Source organism: Equus caballus, chromosome 19 (genome assembly GCF_041296265.1).
Source record: "Equus caballus isolate H_3958 breed thoroughbred chromosome 19, TB-T2T, whole genome shotgun sequence".
In the NCBI taxonomy this organism is placed as follows: domain Eukaryota; kingdom Metazoa; phylum Chordata; class Mammalia; order Perissodactyla; family Equidae; genus Equus; species Equus caballus.
In genome coordinates, this window is record NC_091702.1 from 55,290,254 (window position 1) to 55,303,942 (window position 13,689).

The window sequence follows — 13,689 nt, forward strand, 5'->3', positions numbered from 1 at the left end:
AAACCATGTAAAGATTTCTGAATATATTTTTCAAATAAATTTTAAATAATGTTTAAGTTTTGGTAGAGTCAGTCTGTAGGACAGAGAAATACCTGGCAGGACTCATTCTTCAGATAGGATAAATTGCTCTTTCTAGGGACAAATGAGAGCAGCAGCTTTGTGATCAGGAGTGGCCATGCTAGTCCCAGCTATCAATTTCATCCAGTGGCTCATCCCACCGAGTGGTAGAAGGTAGGCAAACGACTTACTCAGAGAGTAAAATAGGAGCCAGTGGATCAACTACAAAGCCATTTAAATTCATGTTCCAATCAAAAGGAAGTAAATCCCATAGCTGGAGGCCAAGGTTATCCTAACTGAAACAATCTACTACAGACTGCTCAGCAATCCTGGGAATATTCTTGAGATAAAAGCAATTCAGCCTCTGCTGGAGTTTTTGCTTCCATATTTATCCAATGCACAACCTAGAGATTTTTGTCCTGTGTTGACTCCTTGAATAGGACAGTTATATTTTAAGTGCATTATAAATACGTTTTATTTATGTTGTACATTACTCCAGAACAGGGTATATTAAGGTCCTGGGTGAATGGTGCAGTTTGGTAAATGACACGTAAGAGACCAGGATGCCAAAGGAAAATAGAATTTATTACTCACAGGTCCCAGGGAGGAAGCTAGTGTGCCTCGCAAGGCCATAGGAAGAACATCAAGTTTTGGTCAGGAAGCAGAAGCAAGAATGAGGGGAGAGCTAGACCACTGCCTTTATTGGGGTTTCCATGGGAAAGGCAAAGCAGGGCAGGGTGAACAGCTTTGGATTGGCTAGTTTGAACAATTTCAGCAGGGTTTGGGCTATGGGCTGGTCCCTAGCTGCCTGACAACGGGCCCTGAGACGATTAAAGCAGAGGAATATTGTCTCCCAGGGTGGGTGCCTGGGCGGGCTAGAGGAGGTAAGGCTCTGGATTGGTTAGTTTGCATTTCAAAGACATGCTCTGGGCTGGGCCCTTTGCTCTCTAAGAATTGGCTAGCCTGGAGTGGGGCAGTCTCTCCTCAGCCAGAAGGGTTTTTTAAGATATCAAAACATCATAATATATAGAAAATAAAAAATATGATTAATACAATTTGAGACCTCATATATGAAAAACCAAATTTACAAAATAAATGTATATGATATACTTTCTCAAATTACGCTTAGACTAGCTGTGTTTCAGGCTCACAAGATCAAAGGAAAATGTAAGAGTTTGATGGTGGGTTTTCTACACAGACCCAGAATTGCTTATCTTCTTTACTCTATCCCTCCCTACACTCTTCATTTGATATCTTTCTTAGGGGAGAGTATTCATATTACCAAATTGGTACCGAGTGCTAATTGTGTGCCAAGCTGTAAAGATATAAAAGATAACCAAGACTCAGTCCCTATTGATGAGTTGTTCTTATCTGGTAGGAAGATAAACATGTAAACAATTGGTTGCGATGCAAAGTGATAATTATTATTACAGAAGAATGTAAAAATGTCGTGAGTGCACAGGTGAGGTAATGACAGGTTGCACCGGTAATTAGGAGTTCCCTTGCGGACAAGGGCAGGGATAGCATTCCAGAAAGATAAAGCATGTTCCTAGAAACTGAAAATAGACGGCTGGAGCATAACCTATGGAAGAAGAGTTCAGGGATGAGCTAGTTAAGGTAGGCTCAGTCCAGGACATAAATGGCCTTGTATGCTATGCCAAGGATTTGGATTATCCTGTGGCACAGGGGCTCTCTGGCCTTAGAGTACATAACCATCACCCAGGAAACTTGTTAAAATGCAGATTCCTGGGCCTCACCAGTAATGATTCTGATCTAAGTGGTCTGAATCCAAGGACCGCAATTTTAACATGTGCTCCAGAGGATCAGACTTTGAAAAATTGCCAGAAGAGATAGGGAATTTCTGAAGCAACGAGAGAGGCCGAAGAGGTCCAGGGACATTGGTGGAATGACCTCAACTTAGAGAAGGAGGGATGGGAAGAGGAGAAACCCTGGATATCACAGAGAAGAAGCAGTCATAGGTGGAAACTTCAAACGTAATGCCTGGCACACAGTTGGTATTTAATAAGTTGCAACTGAAGCTGAATTTTTCTGCAGTGTCATTGCTGTCTATCCTCAGACATGGAAAAGCAAATACATGAAGAAATTTACTACTACCTGAATTTGACCACTGACTTTGGAAGCTGGAGTTCTTAAAATGTGGGAAACTGGGCAAATGTCATGCTTGTAGGGCCAGTCCTTACCAGCACCCAACAGAGTTCACCCTCCCTCTCGTCCCTCTTCAGAAATCTTAGGTCTAGGGGGAGGCTGTGTGGAATGACCAAATCTCACTAAATGGACGTGGATCTGTGAATCATTTTAGCTGGATCCGGACCATGTGGACAGTTTATATATACAACGTGTCCTAAAGAATGTTTGTTTCTAAGCCCTGGAACCCTTGACAAGGGCTAGAGAGCTTTGGCAGAACTTGAATACACTTAATAAGAAGCTGCTGAATTTATGTTGCTTTTCCAAGCTAAAGAGAACCTCTTGCTTACCCAGCCCTGATTTAGACAGAATGCAGAGTGTAACAGAGACCTGTGGCAGGAGCAGGCAGCTGGAGACGAGAGCTGGCCTCACATGCACCTTCTTCAGAATTTGGCCAGAGATGGACTCTGTCTTACTGTAGAATTACCCTCAACCTAGTTGGATCCAGTGTTGATCAATGTTTTCATTCTTTTTCTTTGGCAGATTCTCTCTGCACAAACATTCATTTGGGATGTACATATTTCTGAAGGCTGGGAGTGCAAACTGTTTCATTTCTAATGTTCAGTCAAAACATTTCAGAAAATATTTTAGTTGAAAGAAGAAACCAGACCATGAAATTGGTTTCTTGCCATCTGCTAGTAGAACAAAGTTTGGCTTGAATCTTGGTCCTAGGTCCTCTCTGTCCTTGAATGTGATGTATTTTGGTTAAGTAGACAGAGTACTGGATTGGAGTGAGGCCGTATTACCTGAGTCCTAACCCTCACTCTGTTATTAAGTAGCAATGTGACCTTGAGCAAGTTGCTACCTTCCTGGGGTCTGTGTTAGGTTGGTTCCCTGGAAAACAGACTTTGAGACTCTGAAATTTGCATGCAGAGGTGAATGGGGAATATTCTCAAGAATAATGCCTATGAGGGGTGAGGAATACAAGAAGACAGAGGGTGAATTTAAATTGTAATGCAACTGACCCTTCAGAGTTGGTACTTTGACGCAAGGGGAACAGCTTTTATATCTACTCCCTCCCGCACTGCATCAACCATCGAATGTGGGCTGTCTCCTAGTAAGAGTGTGACTAGGGGAAAGGCAGCTCTTTTCTAAGGAGAGCAATTTTCAGAGAGGAATTCGGCTGCTAACACTTGCAGAAGCCTTAGTTCTGAAGGTAGGATCCGGATAGCACACCTCAGTGTTCACTACAGTTCCTTATTTCATCCTCAAAAATGTGACTGGGTTGGGCCAGATGATGTCCTTATCAGTTATCTACTGCCACCATAAGGCTATGTAATAAAGACACACATACCTCAATGGCATACAACATTAAACATTTGTTTAGTCACAGGTCTGTAGTGTTCAGCTGATCTGGGCTGGGCTGGGCTAGGTTTGTTCATGTATTTGCAGTCAGCTGCCTGTTGGCTAGGGGATTCTGCTGATCTTAGCTGAGCTTGCACACATGTTAGGGGTCAACTGGCTGTCAGTTGATCTGGAACAGTCCTGGCTGGGAAGAGTCAGAGTAATTTGGCTTGACTTATCCTCCAGAAGACTAGTGTAAACAGGTTCTCATGGCGATGGCGGAGTCAAGAGCAATCTCAAATATGCAGGCCCATTTCTAGCCTCTGTTTATTAATTTATTCTAGCGTCATTTGTGCTAACATTGTCTAACCCGGCCAAAGAGAGTTGTACAGATGAGCTCAGAATCAAGAGGTAGTACAGCTCAACCCATTCACTGTAACAGGGAGCCGCAGTTACCAGTAAAGTGTAGGTATAGGGACGGTGGAGAATTGGGACCATTTTTGAAATCTACTACAATCTCCAGCTTCCTTCCATCTCAGCCGTTCAGTGGTTTTTGTGACTTTATCTGTTAGGTAGATGTTAATAGTCTAATTTTGATTCCAATTAGAAACTTGAACACTGTCCAAGTTACTTTTCTCTGAATCCAGTACCCAGCACAAAATTAGCTCAGGACATTGGTGACGAATATTTTGTTGAATGAACAAAAGCAAAAATGAGTGTATGTTGAGAATGAAAAATGGGAAATCCTAGGTTCAAGACAAAATCTGGTCTATAAAGTCTTAGAATCAGGACATTAGTTGTTAAGGACATTTCAAAATCAGTTTTTAAATGATTTCCTTTATTATTGTTATTATTATTATTAATCACAAAGTAACATTTGCTCCTTGTTAAAATTTAAATAACATAGACATGCATAGAGTAAACAGTGAAAGCTTCCACCTCACCTTTCCCCACTACCCAGCAGCAACCACTGTTATCAGCTGTGTGTCCTCCTGGACGTTTTCCTGTGATATTCCCATGTGGGTGTATTTTCTTTTGCTTTATTTCCTTTTAACCAAGAATAAAGTCATACTGTACATTTTATTCTGCAACTTGCTATTTTTATTCAGTGAGATATACTAAAAACCAACAGCATGAATCTAGCAATTCATTCAAAAAGGTACATTAAAAATAGTTTGTGTTTATGAGGCATGTCATTTTTCATTTCATTGACAGTGCTCGGTTCTCATATAGGCTCTCAGCTCTCATGCCGTTGGACCACCTCCAGCAAGAACTGTTGTGATTTTGGGGAGAAAAACAGGTTCTTTCTCCTCTCACTTTAATCTGCTTGGGAGAATCAGGCTCTGTGTTTATATACTTTCAATGGTCCTAATCAAATAAACCACAGTAATAGTTAAATTGTAATTGTCTTCCTTTTATCAATAAAAGAGTAACAGTCTACTGTACCCAAGATACATAACCTCTGTATCTGCAAAATTGTGGTTGTTTCTACTGCGGTACTGTTTTTTGGGTAGCAATGTTGAGAATAACTGATAGACTCTCTTCCCTAGTATATCCATTAGCATCATTTGTTAACTTTAACTTTTTCATGTTTTTCTTAAATACAGGGAATTATTTTGCAGATAAAAATTTTAGAGGGTTGAGGGAAACTGTGACTGAGTGGGAGGGAAGAAGCAAATAAAGCTGTCCTATCATTTCAAAATACTTTCCAGACACAGTAGTCGCCATGTTCAACCTCCCAGTAACCGTGTGAGACCTTCAGGAACCATTCTGAATGAATTATAATAATCTATTTTTAGGGCATGATGTTTGGAAAAATACATAATTGTTAAAACTTCCGTAAATTTAGTAACACTGCTTGAAATTGTATTCACTGACGAAACTTGTATTATGCATATCTTTACTTTTGGGGGGCCAAAATGACCAGATTTGAACTTAGACTTACTTTTCTCCATAGCAATGATGTGGTTCACTGAGTCCCAAAGTGATTCTATAATAAAAGGGAGGAACAGACACAGATTTTGAACTTAGCTAACTCAATCATTAAAACTAAAATGAATTTCCAAAATGAAATAAAACTTGAGAGTATCTGGGTCCAGTTCCCTGGTGAGTGAGGGTGATGACTCATCCGGGGGTGGGGTAGCAGTCTTTTTTTTTCCAGGGATGACTCGGCAGCCTTCGCTCTCACTTTGCTTCTTCTGATTCACCACTACCAGGGTGGGCAGAGATGGGGTTTGATGATCTTTAGAAGAGTGACTTTCACAATGACTTTATTCATTTGTTTCTATATTTATTTATTCACTTTGCAAACTTTTGTTCAAAGGAAATGTTAGTTGAATATGTGCAACTAACAAAAGCTGTTGTAATTAACTCGGACAAAGGCTCAGAGCCTCCATCCATTCGTTTCCCACTGCTTTCTGCCTTGTCGTACCCGTATTTATTCACATTTCATTTGTCTTAAGATAATGAGAAACCCATGCGAGTGGTGGATGACGAGGACTTGGTGGACCAGCATCTCATCAGCGAGCTGAGGAAAGAGTACGGAATGACCTACAATGACTTCTTCATGGTGCTCACAGATGTGGACCTGAGAGTCAAGGTACAGGGTCCTGTTTCAGATGATGTAGTGTCATTCCTTAGAATAGCGACTGCATTTTTTTGTCAATGAGTCTATTAGGTATATAAATAAGCACAAATTATTTCATAAATGGGAAGCTTTTGAAATAGCCCAAATATTCCTTGTGGTCCTATAGAATTTGTATCTAGAAATGACTGGATTGGATGACCTCCAATGGCCCAGATACTTGAGTCAGACTAAATTCTTCTGTAACATCATTGTCATGCATTCATTAGACACTTATCGAACATCTATCATGAGCCAGGACCAGAGGATAAAAGGTTAAGAATATTTGGACTCTGCCTTCAGGAAACCCAGATTTAACATAGACTTACTTTGGAAGGGCCTAGAAGTTTACCTCCTGATCCAATATGGACAAGACAGTAGGGTTTTATACCTACTTTCTCCCTAGAGGGAGATCTTTTCATTAATTCATTCCATGCTGTGTTACCCCACCTCTAATGTCAGAGGTTGGACAAATGATCCCTAAGTCTCTGATAGCTTTCACAGTCTGTGATTTACTGAACTCCCATTGAGGGCATAGCTCCAAGCCATGTCAAGACTTCTCTCTAACTTATGCTGGTTATGTTCGGCCAGCCCTCAAATCCATCTCAGTTTGCTGTTGTAAGTCCAGACAGCTATGAGCCAGGAAGCAATTTCATTATCCTTAAGTTGAATCTCAACTTTTTTCTGAGAATACATAAGCAAACATGACCTGATTTTAAGTGATGCTCACTCAATAAAATAGTCTCTGGGAATCATAAAAAGAATTTATGTAGATTCCTGATGACCACAGACAGCCTCCTTCTGGTGGAAAATTACCCCTAGTGCTCAGGTCAGATATTCTACCATGTTATCCCATTTGGTTTCCTGTGTTAATTCCAGTGTTTCTCACTTTCTCTCCAGTTGTGGAGTGAACAGGAGCCAACTCAGACCCAGAGGTAGGGAAGTGAGCCGAGGGTATGTGTGGTGAGGAGGGCGTGGACCCTTTCCAATAAAAGGAGTGTAGTCAAGAAGAAAACTGCATAAAAGGTAAAGGGCAATTGTTTCACGGATTCTGAACCTCAAAACATCAGCAGAGGAACTACTACAGGAGAGAGTTTCTAGATCAATGATCCCTCCAGGCTCTGATTTCCCCAGCGCTCCTCTGAATTCCCCCAGGCTCTCTATCCCCTGAACACCGTCATCCATTATATATACATTCTGTTCTTTCTTCAACAGCAATACTATGAGGTGCCCATAGCAATGAAGTCTGTGTTCGATTTGATCGATACTTTCCAGTCCCGAATCAAAGACATGGAAAAGCAGAAGAAGGAGGGCATTGTTTGCAAGGAAGACAAGAAGCAGTCGCTGGAGAACTTCCTATCCAGGTACACCACCTTTGGAGTCCCCCATGCAGGCGGGCATGTGTCCTGCATGAGCTAATGAAAACACCGAAGAAACACAAAGCAACACGAGTGTGTGCAGAGAGTGACCCTCCCTGGTGAGGAGTCTGTCTGCTTCATGCCGCTCGCCACTGGGCTTGGTCTCGTCCCGTTGGAAGTGGCTCTGGTCACAAGGCTGACTGGGGTCAGCTCCAAGCTTGAATGCTGATTTGGTGGCTTTGGATAGGTCTTTTCTCTCTTTTCTGTTCCTTTTTTTGGCCCAGAATGTGCAGAATTTGGACCTGTGAGGCTTAATTTATTCCGTCAGTAAATTTGGAGGGCTTTGTATACAGCATTTTTATTTTACGTATTTAGTTATTAGGCCCCTTCCAGTTCCAAACAGGCACACTGTGTTTGATTTTTTGCTTCCCTGCAACTCCACAGCGAACAACAAATGTCCCACTAGGACCCCAAAAGGAGAAATCCTCTTGACCTAGCTCCCTGATTCCTCTGGGCGTGCAGTCTATTGAAAACCATTGTATGGAAACTCCACTACTTAGCAGAGAAGGGTGAAAAAAAAAAAATGACCCTACTTCCTCTGTTCTCCATTCTTTCCCCCATGTTGGATCAAAATTCTACAGGGCCTTTGGGGCCCTAAGAAGTGCAAAGCTACAGAGATTCTACCCACAACAAATAAACTCACAGAGACCTCAGTCTAATACCCCGCAATATGTGGTTGTAATATGCCCACCTGTGTGGCTGAGGGGCTCCAGAAATGGAGTGAGGATTTTCTTGGAGGCTCAGTGTTAACTGTGTATCACTATGGGCAGAACTTCCTTCCTAAGTAGATAATCTGAATTCTTCTAGATTCAGGAGGCATGGGCTTCTTAGGAGACAACATCATGATGTGTAAAGAGCATAGGATTTATCATTCATTCAAATTGCAGGTCTGCAACTTATTAGCTATGTTGACCCTACACTTCTCAACCTGCCTGAAAAATCTCTCCCTCATAAATAAGAATGATAGCAAATAGCCCAATCTCCGTCCCAGGGATACCATGGTCACTTTTTGTGGGCTCACTTCTGTGCCAAGCAACTCATCTTCCTTCCCAAATTTAATCTTCACAAGAATCCCATGATCTAAGTACTGTAACTGTTGTCGTGTTGCCGAGGAGACAACTGAGGCTAATGGAGATTAAGCAACTTTCTCTCATCCCTGAGCTAGTGTCCATTCTAGGATTTAGTGGCCCCAGGCTAATCTGGCTCTCAAAGTCCACATTCTTATCTAATACTTCTTTTGAAAATATAACATGAATTCTTTTTAGTCTTGGACCCAGATACCCAGAGTTTGAAGCGAAGGAAGATACTCCTAAAACCACAGGATCTCAGAGCTGAAAGGAACCTGAGGTTCTTCCTTTATCCAAAATTCCAGTGCAGTGCAAGTATCTGCAATGGCGATGGAAGGCACATGTCTCCACAGGGACTTGAAGCTCAGCTTAGTCTTCAGGCTGCTCTCTTGGCTGAGCAAGGGCTCTAGGACTCCAGGGGGCAGATGGCTCTTCGTGTGGTCCTGGGGGCATTGAAACACCACCTTCTGATCCAAGGTTATCCCTCTAGATAGAGATGATTTAGAAGATGATGATAAGAGCTTGTTGTTGCCCTTGAGGTGTTTTCTTTTCTTTTCTTTTTTTGTTTGAGGAAGATTAGCCGAGCTAACTGCTGCCAAATCCTCCTCTTTTTGCTGAGGAAGACTGGCCCTGAGCTAACATCCGTGCCCATCTTCCTCTACTTTATATGTGGGATGCCTACCACAACATGGCTTACCAAGCAGTGCCATGTCCGCACCTGGGATCCGAACCGGTGAACCCCAGGCCGCCAAAGCAGAACCTGCGCACTTCAGTGCTGCGCCACGGGGCCGGCCCCGAGGTGTTTTCTTTTCTCTTTCTTTTCTTTTTTTTTTTTTTAAGGCAGAAAAGCTTTTTTAGAAGTTTACCTTTTTTTTTTTTTTGAGGAAGATTAGCTCTGAGCTAACATCCCCTGTCAATCTTCCTCTTTTTTGTTGAGGAAGACTGGCCCTGAGCTAACTTCCATGCCCATCTTCTTCTACTTTATATGTGGGACACCTGCCACAGCATGGCTTGACAAGCGGTGCAATGTCCACACCTGGGATCCAAACCGGCGAACCCTGGGCAGCTGGAGCAGAACATGCAAACGTAACCGCTGCACTACTGGGCTGCCCCAGAAGTTTACTTTTGATTTTAACAATTAGTGTTAAATATATCCAAGTTATGAATTCAAGACCTTAGCTCTCTCTTAAACTTTTAAGTTAGGCTTCTAAATCTTATTATTCTATTTGTAACCTAGCATTTTAGCTGTCACTTTTAAGGGGCTTTGAATAATGTTAGATCTTGCCTACTAACTCAGTAATTAAACAACTTCATTATTTCAAACAGTCATTGTATATTTAATATATTTCTTTCAGTTGCTTGAAGTGAACAAAACCTTTCTGAGTACTTAAATGATCCATAAGTTTAACAAATTAATCTTGTAAATACAATGACTCTAAAGTTTTCTCAGATGTTCCAGTAACTGAATACAATTAGTAAGACTTCAACTTAAAACCATACTTCTAAACCAATTACTCAACTATATGTTCTAATTGGAATTTCAAGGTTGTCATTTTATTAAGCAAAATTCTCTTAAGTTTCTTAAGAACATAAATTATTTAAAGAAAACCAGTGGGGCCAGCCCCATGGCGGACTGGTGAAGTTTGCATGCTCCGCTTCGGCAGCCTGGGGTTTCGTGGGTTCAGATCCTGGGCGCGGACATGGTACTGCTCATCAGGCCATGTTGGGGAGGCGTCCCACATGCCACAACTAGAAGGACCCACAACTAAGATATACAACTATGTACCGGGCAGATTTGGGGAGATAAAGCAGAAAGAAAAAAAAAAAGAAGACCAGGATCCTTCTTAGAAATATAGATTGTTACTATGATTTTGATTCTTTGAAAACTTTCTCTCCATAATTCCAAATTTTGCAGGACTGAAAGATGCATGCTTGCTGACCCATCTCAGTAAAATCAGGTCGTCCAACCTCTAAAACAGACAGTTACCATCCAGTTCATTGCTGTTATGTATAACCAAGGACTTGGGCAGCTGTGCGACCTGCCACAGGCATCCTGAGGGAGTCTTCTCACCATCTCCAGGCAGAGTGTCCTTTTATAATCACCATGTCTTGGGTTTCAAAACTTGAAAGGGAAAGCTGATGTTATGTCAGTTTTGTTCACTCACGAAGCTTGGAATGCTCATTCATGTTGATCACTGATTTGAATTTGGCATTTTTTTGATTCTTAAGACATGTACACACATGTTGCATCTAAAGTCTTTTGAATGGGATAGCACCCTATGTATTTTCCTTCAAATGTAAGAGCCTTATGGGCTCTTATATTCATTACTATTTCAGGAACATCTTTAATGGATATTCAGAATGGTATATGATTATAATTTGAGTGTCCTATGACTGTGCATGACTTGTAGTTACAACTCACAAAATCACTGTGCTGATTATTATAATTGATCTTAAAAATTAAAGTGGAATAGTGTAATACTTAAAAGCATAGGTAAGACAGCTTTGAATTTGATTCTTGGTTTCTACACATATTAGCTGTGTGAACTTGGGCTGATCACGTAACCTCTCTGGGGTTTAGTTTTCTCATTTGCAAAATGGGGATAAGAGTATCTATTCTTAAGGTTGTTGTGAAAGGCAAATTCAGCACTAAAGGTAATGATGTCTGAGAACATAGCACTAAGTAAGTAATCAATAAATGCTGGTTATTAGTAGTATTAGGGCCAGTTACTCAGGTCCTAGTTAGAGAACCTTGTCATCAAGAAAGAGATTTAGTCAACACCTCAGAATTGAAACCTAAGTGAAGAAAACTGAAAAAGAATTTTTCTTCTTAAATAAGCATTCTATAAATAAACCAGTATCCAAATGGGAATTTTCCTTCAAATTTGCTGAGTTGTTGTTGGGTCTATACGGCTTGGTTTCAGCTCACCAGACTCTGAAGTCGGTCTAGTCTTTAGCAACATTCATCTGGTCCAGGCTATAATTACCTTTCTCTGAGACAGAAGCCCCAAATAGCGGGCAAATGCAAACTAATTTGGGAATGCCGGTTAAGAGAAGCAAACACATGCGTAGCTGTAGGATTTTTATTTACTGAGGAGCCAAAGTGACAGAGAAACAATTTGTCTAAAATAAGGATCTGGGCCACATTCATCTCTCTTGTTACATCCTATGGAAGTGAGTTCCTTCAGTTTCATGAGCTGAGGGTTGTATCTTAATGTGAAGGTCTCTAGGAGAAAGAAGCATTTCTTAGGGGAAGTGACCCTCTCTTGGTCATGACTGTGATAGGGAGTCTCAGATCCCACCCCTCTCTAATCAGGACAGCATTCAGTGCTGCGCACAGGTAAATAAGCCAAAATAGACCTTGCCCAAAATAGCTTCCTCCAGGACCCCCTCCAGCTCTGTGTGAGGCCAGGAAGGCTGGCCTTGTTGGGATGCTGGCTGGGGGCGGCCAGTGCTGGTCTGGCACGCCTCCTAAGGAAGCAGGGAAAGTGCGGGAGACGGTGTGTGATCCGACGGCAGCCACTGTTCCCTTTCCCAGGAAACCTCGGACAGCCTTAGACACTCCTCTCGCCTCCTCTGTGCCAAACACATTCATCTCCCTATCCTCAGTGGAGATTTTCGTTTTTCTTTCCCTTTGAAGAAAAACAAGCAGAGGAAGCGAATGTAATGTCACAGCAAGCAATTCTTGGCGAGCCTTGCTACAGGCGTCCATTCAGAGGTTGTATTTCATCAGACTATCATTTTCTCTCATTCACCCAAACCACGATTCCCCCAAGAGGCCATTTTCTTTGGGGTTGAAAACTCTCATGTTCACTCTGAAGCTAGAGGGGGCACAGGGAGAGAAGTCGTGAATAAAATCAACTGACTTCCAGCTCAGCGGGTGCACTGACACCCTGCTGTTGTCTGCACAAAAGGTAGAAAGGAAAATCCCCTCTCCAGGGAAGGTGGAATTTGAGACAAGTCCATACAGTTGCCCTTGGATGTATTCCCTCTCTCCTTCATACCCTCCTAGGGACCCTGAGAGTACCAGCCAAGCATCAGCACCTCTGAGGGTGGCAGACTAGAGAATCCACTGGCCTGGGAGTCAGAGAAATCTATATTTTGGTGCCACCTCTTAGATTTACTAATTAGGCAAGTTACTTCACTTCTCTAAATCTCATTTTGTCATCTGTAAAATGAGGACAATAAGCCATGCCTTCACTGAGCTGTAGTGAGGAACACATATTGTGTAGGTGAAAGGGACAATAAAATGATAAGGATTCAATACGATTCATGAGGATTCAATCGTTTATCATATAGCATTTTGATACATAATGTCCACGGTCTGTTAATGGACAAAGTTCGACATCCAGAAGCCTGAAGATTAAGACGCGATCTATCTCCATGCCATCACATAGATAACTTCATTGGTGGGTCTTAGTTTAATTCTTATAACACCTCTTTGAAGCAGATGGAATTTTTGATTCTAGAGCTAAGGAAAAACTGAGACTCCGTGAATTGACTGACATGCTCAAGGAATCCAAAAAGTAGCAGTAGTAGACAAAACGTGAACTTGAGTTTCCCGGCTACATGCCAAGAGCTCTTTCCACTGCCCTACCGTGATGGAGCTGTAAGAGCAGAAACTAGTTTACCACAAAGTCTAAAATCCTGTGGCTCTAGGTGAGCCCCCTTCCACTTCAGAGGGTGCTCTCTACGTGCTGGTTCTTACTAATTATAATAAGGTACATTTTAGATCTTGCATTTGCCTCTGGAAGAACCACTGGCTACTGAGGAAGGTACATGGGGCTTCGTTTTTTCAGGAATCCTCCATGACTCTTTGAGCCACTTTCCCATTTTCCTTCTTCCTGTCCGTGTCATCTATTTAAAGTTCAGTTCTCTTTTTCTACTCTATTTCTCATCCATATATTCACTTCTCAACCCTCTCCAAACCCTAGAGGGAACTCAGCTAGAACTTGATTTGTCTTCAGTTCTCTTATGAATTCCTTATTTTCGTTGCTACAATTTAACCTACGATTTTGGCCTCATTGCCTCTGAG

At 41.8% G+C, this 13,689-nt stretch overlaps 1 protein-coding gene across 4 annotated transcripts in view; it reads left to right on the forward strand.

The window, feature by feature from the left end:
• The window catches only part of CCDC80 (coiled-coil domain containing 80), a 35,293-nt gene that overhangs the window by 16,907 nt on the left and 4,697 nt on the right, over positions 1-13,689 (forward strand). For all 4 annotated transcript variants that reach the window (XM_005601991.4, XM_005601988.4, XM_005601989.4 and 1 more), the window contains exons 4-5: positions 6,009-6,145; positions 7,385-7,533. In XM_005601991.4, coding sequence (XP_005602048.1) covers positions 6,009-6,145; positions 7,385-7,533 — 286 coding nt within the window. The remainder of the gene's footprint in view (positions 1-6,008; positions 6,146-7,384; positions 7,534-13,689) is intronic.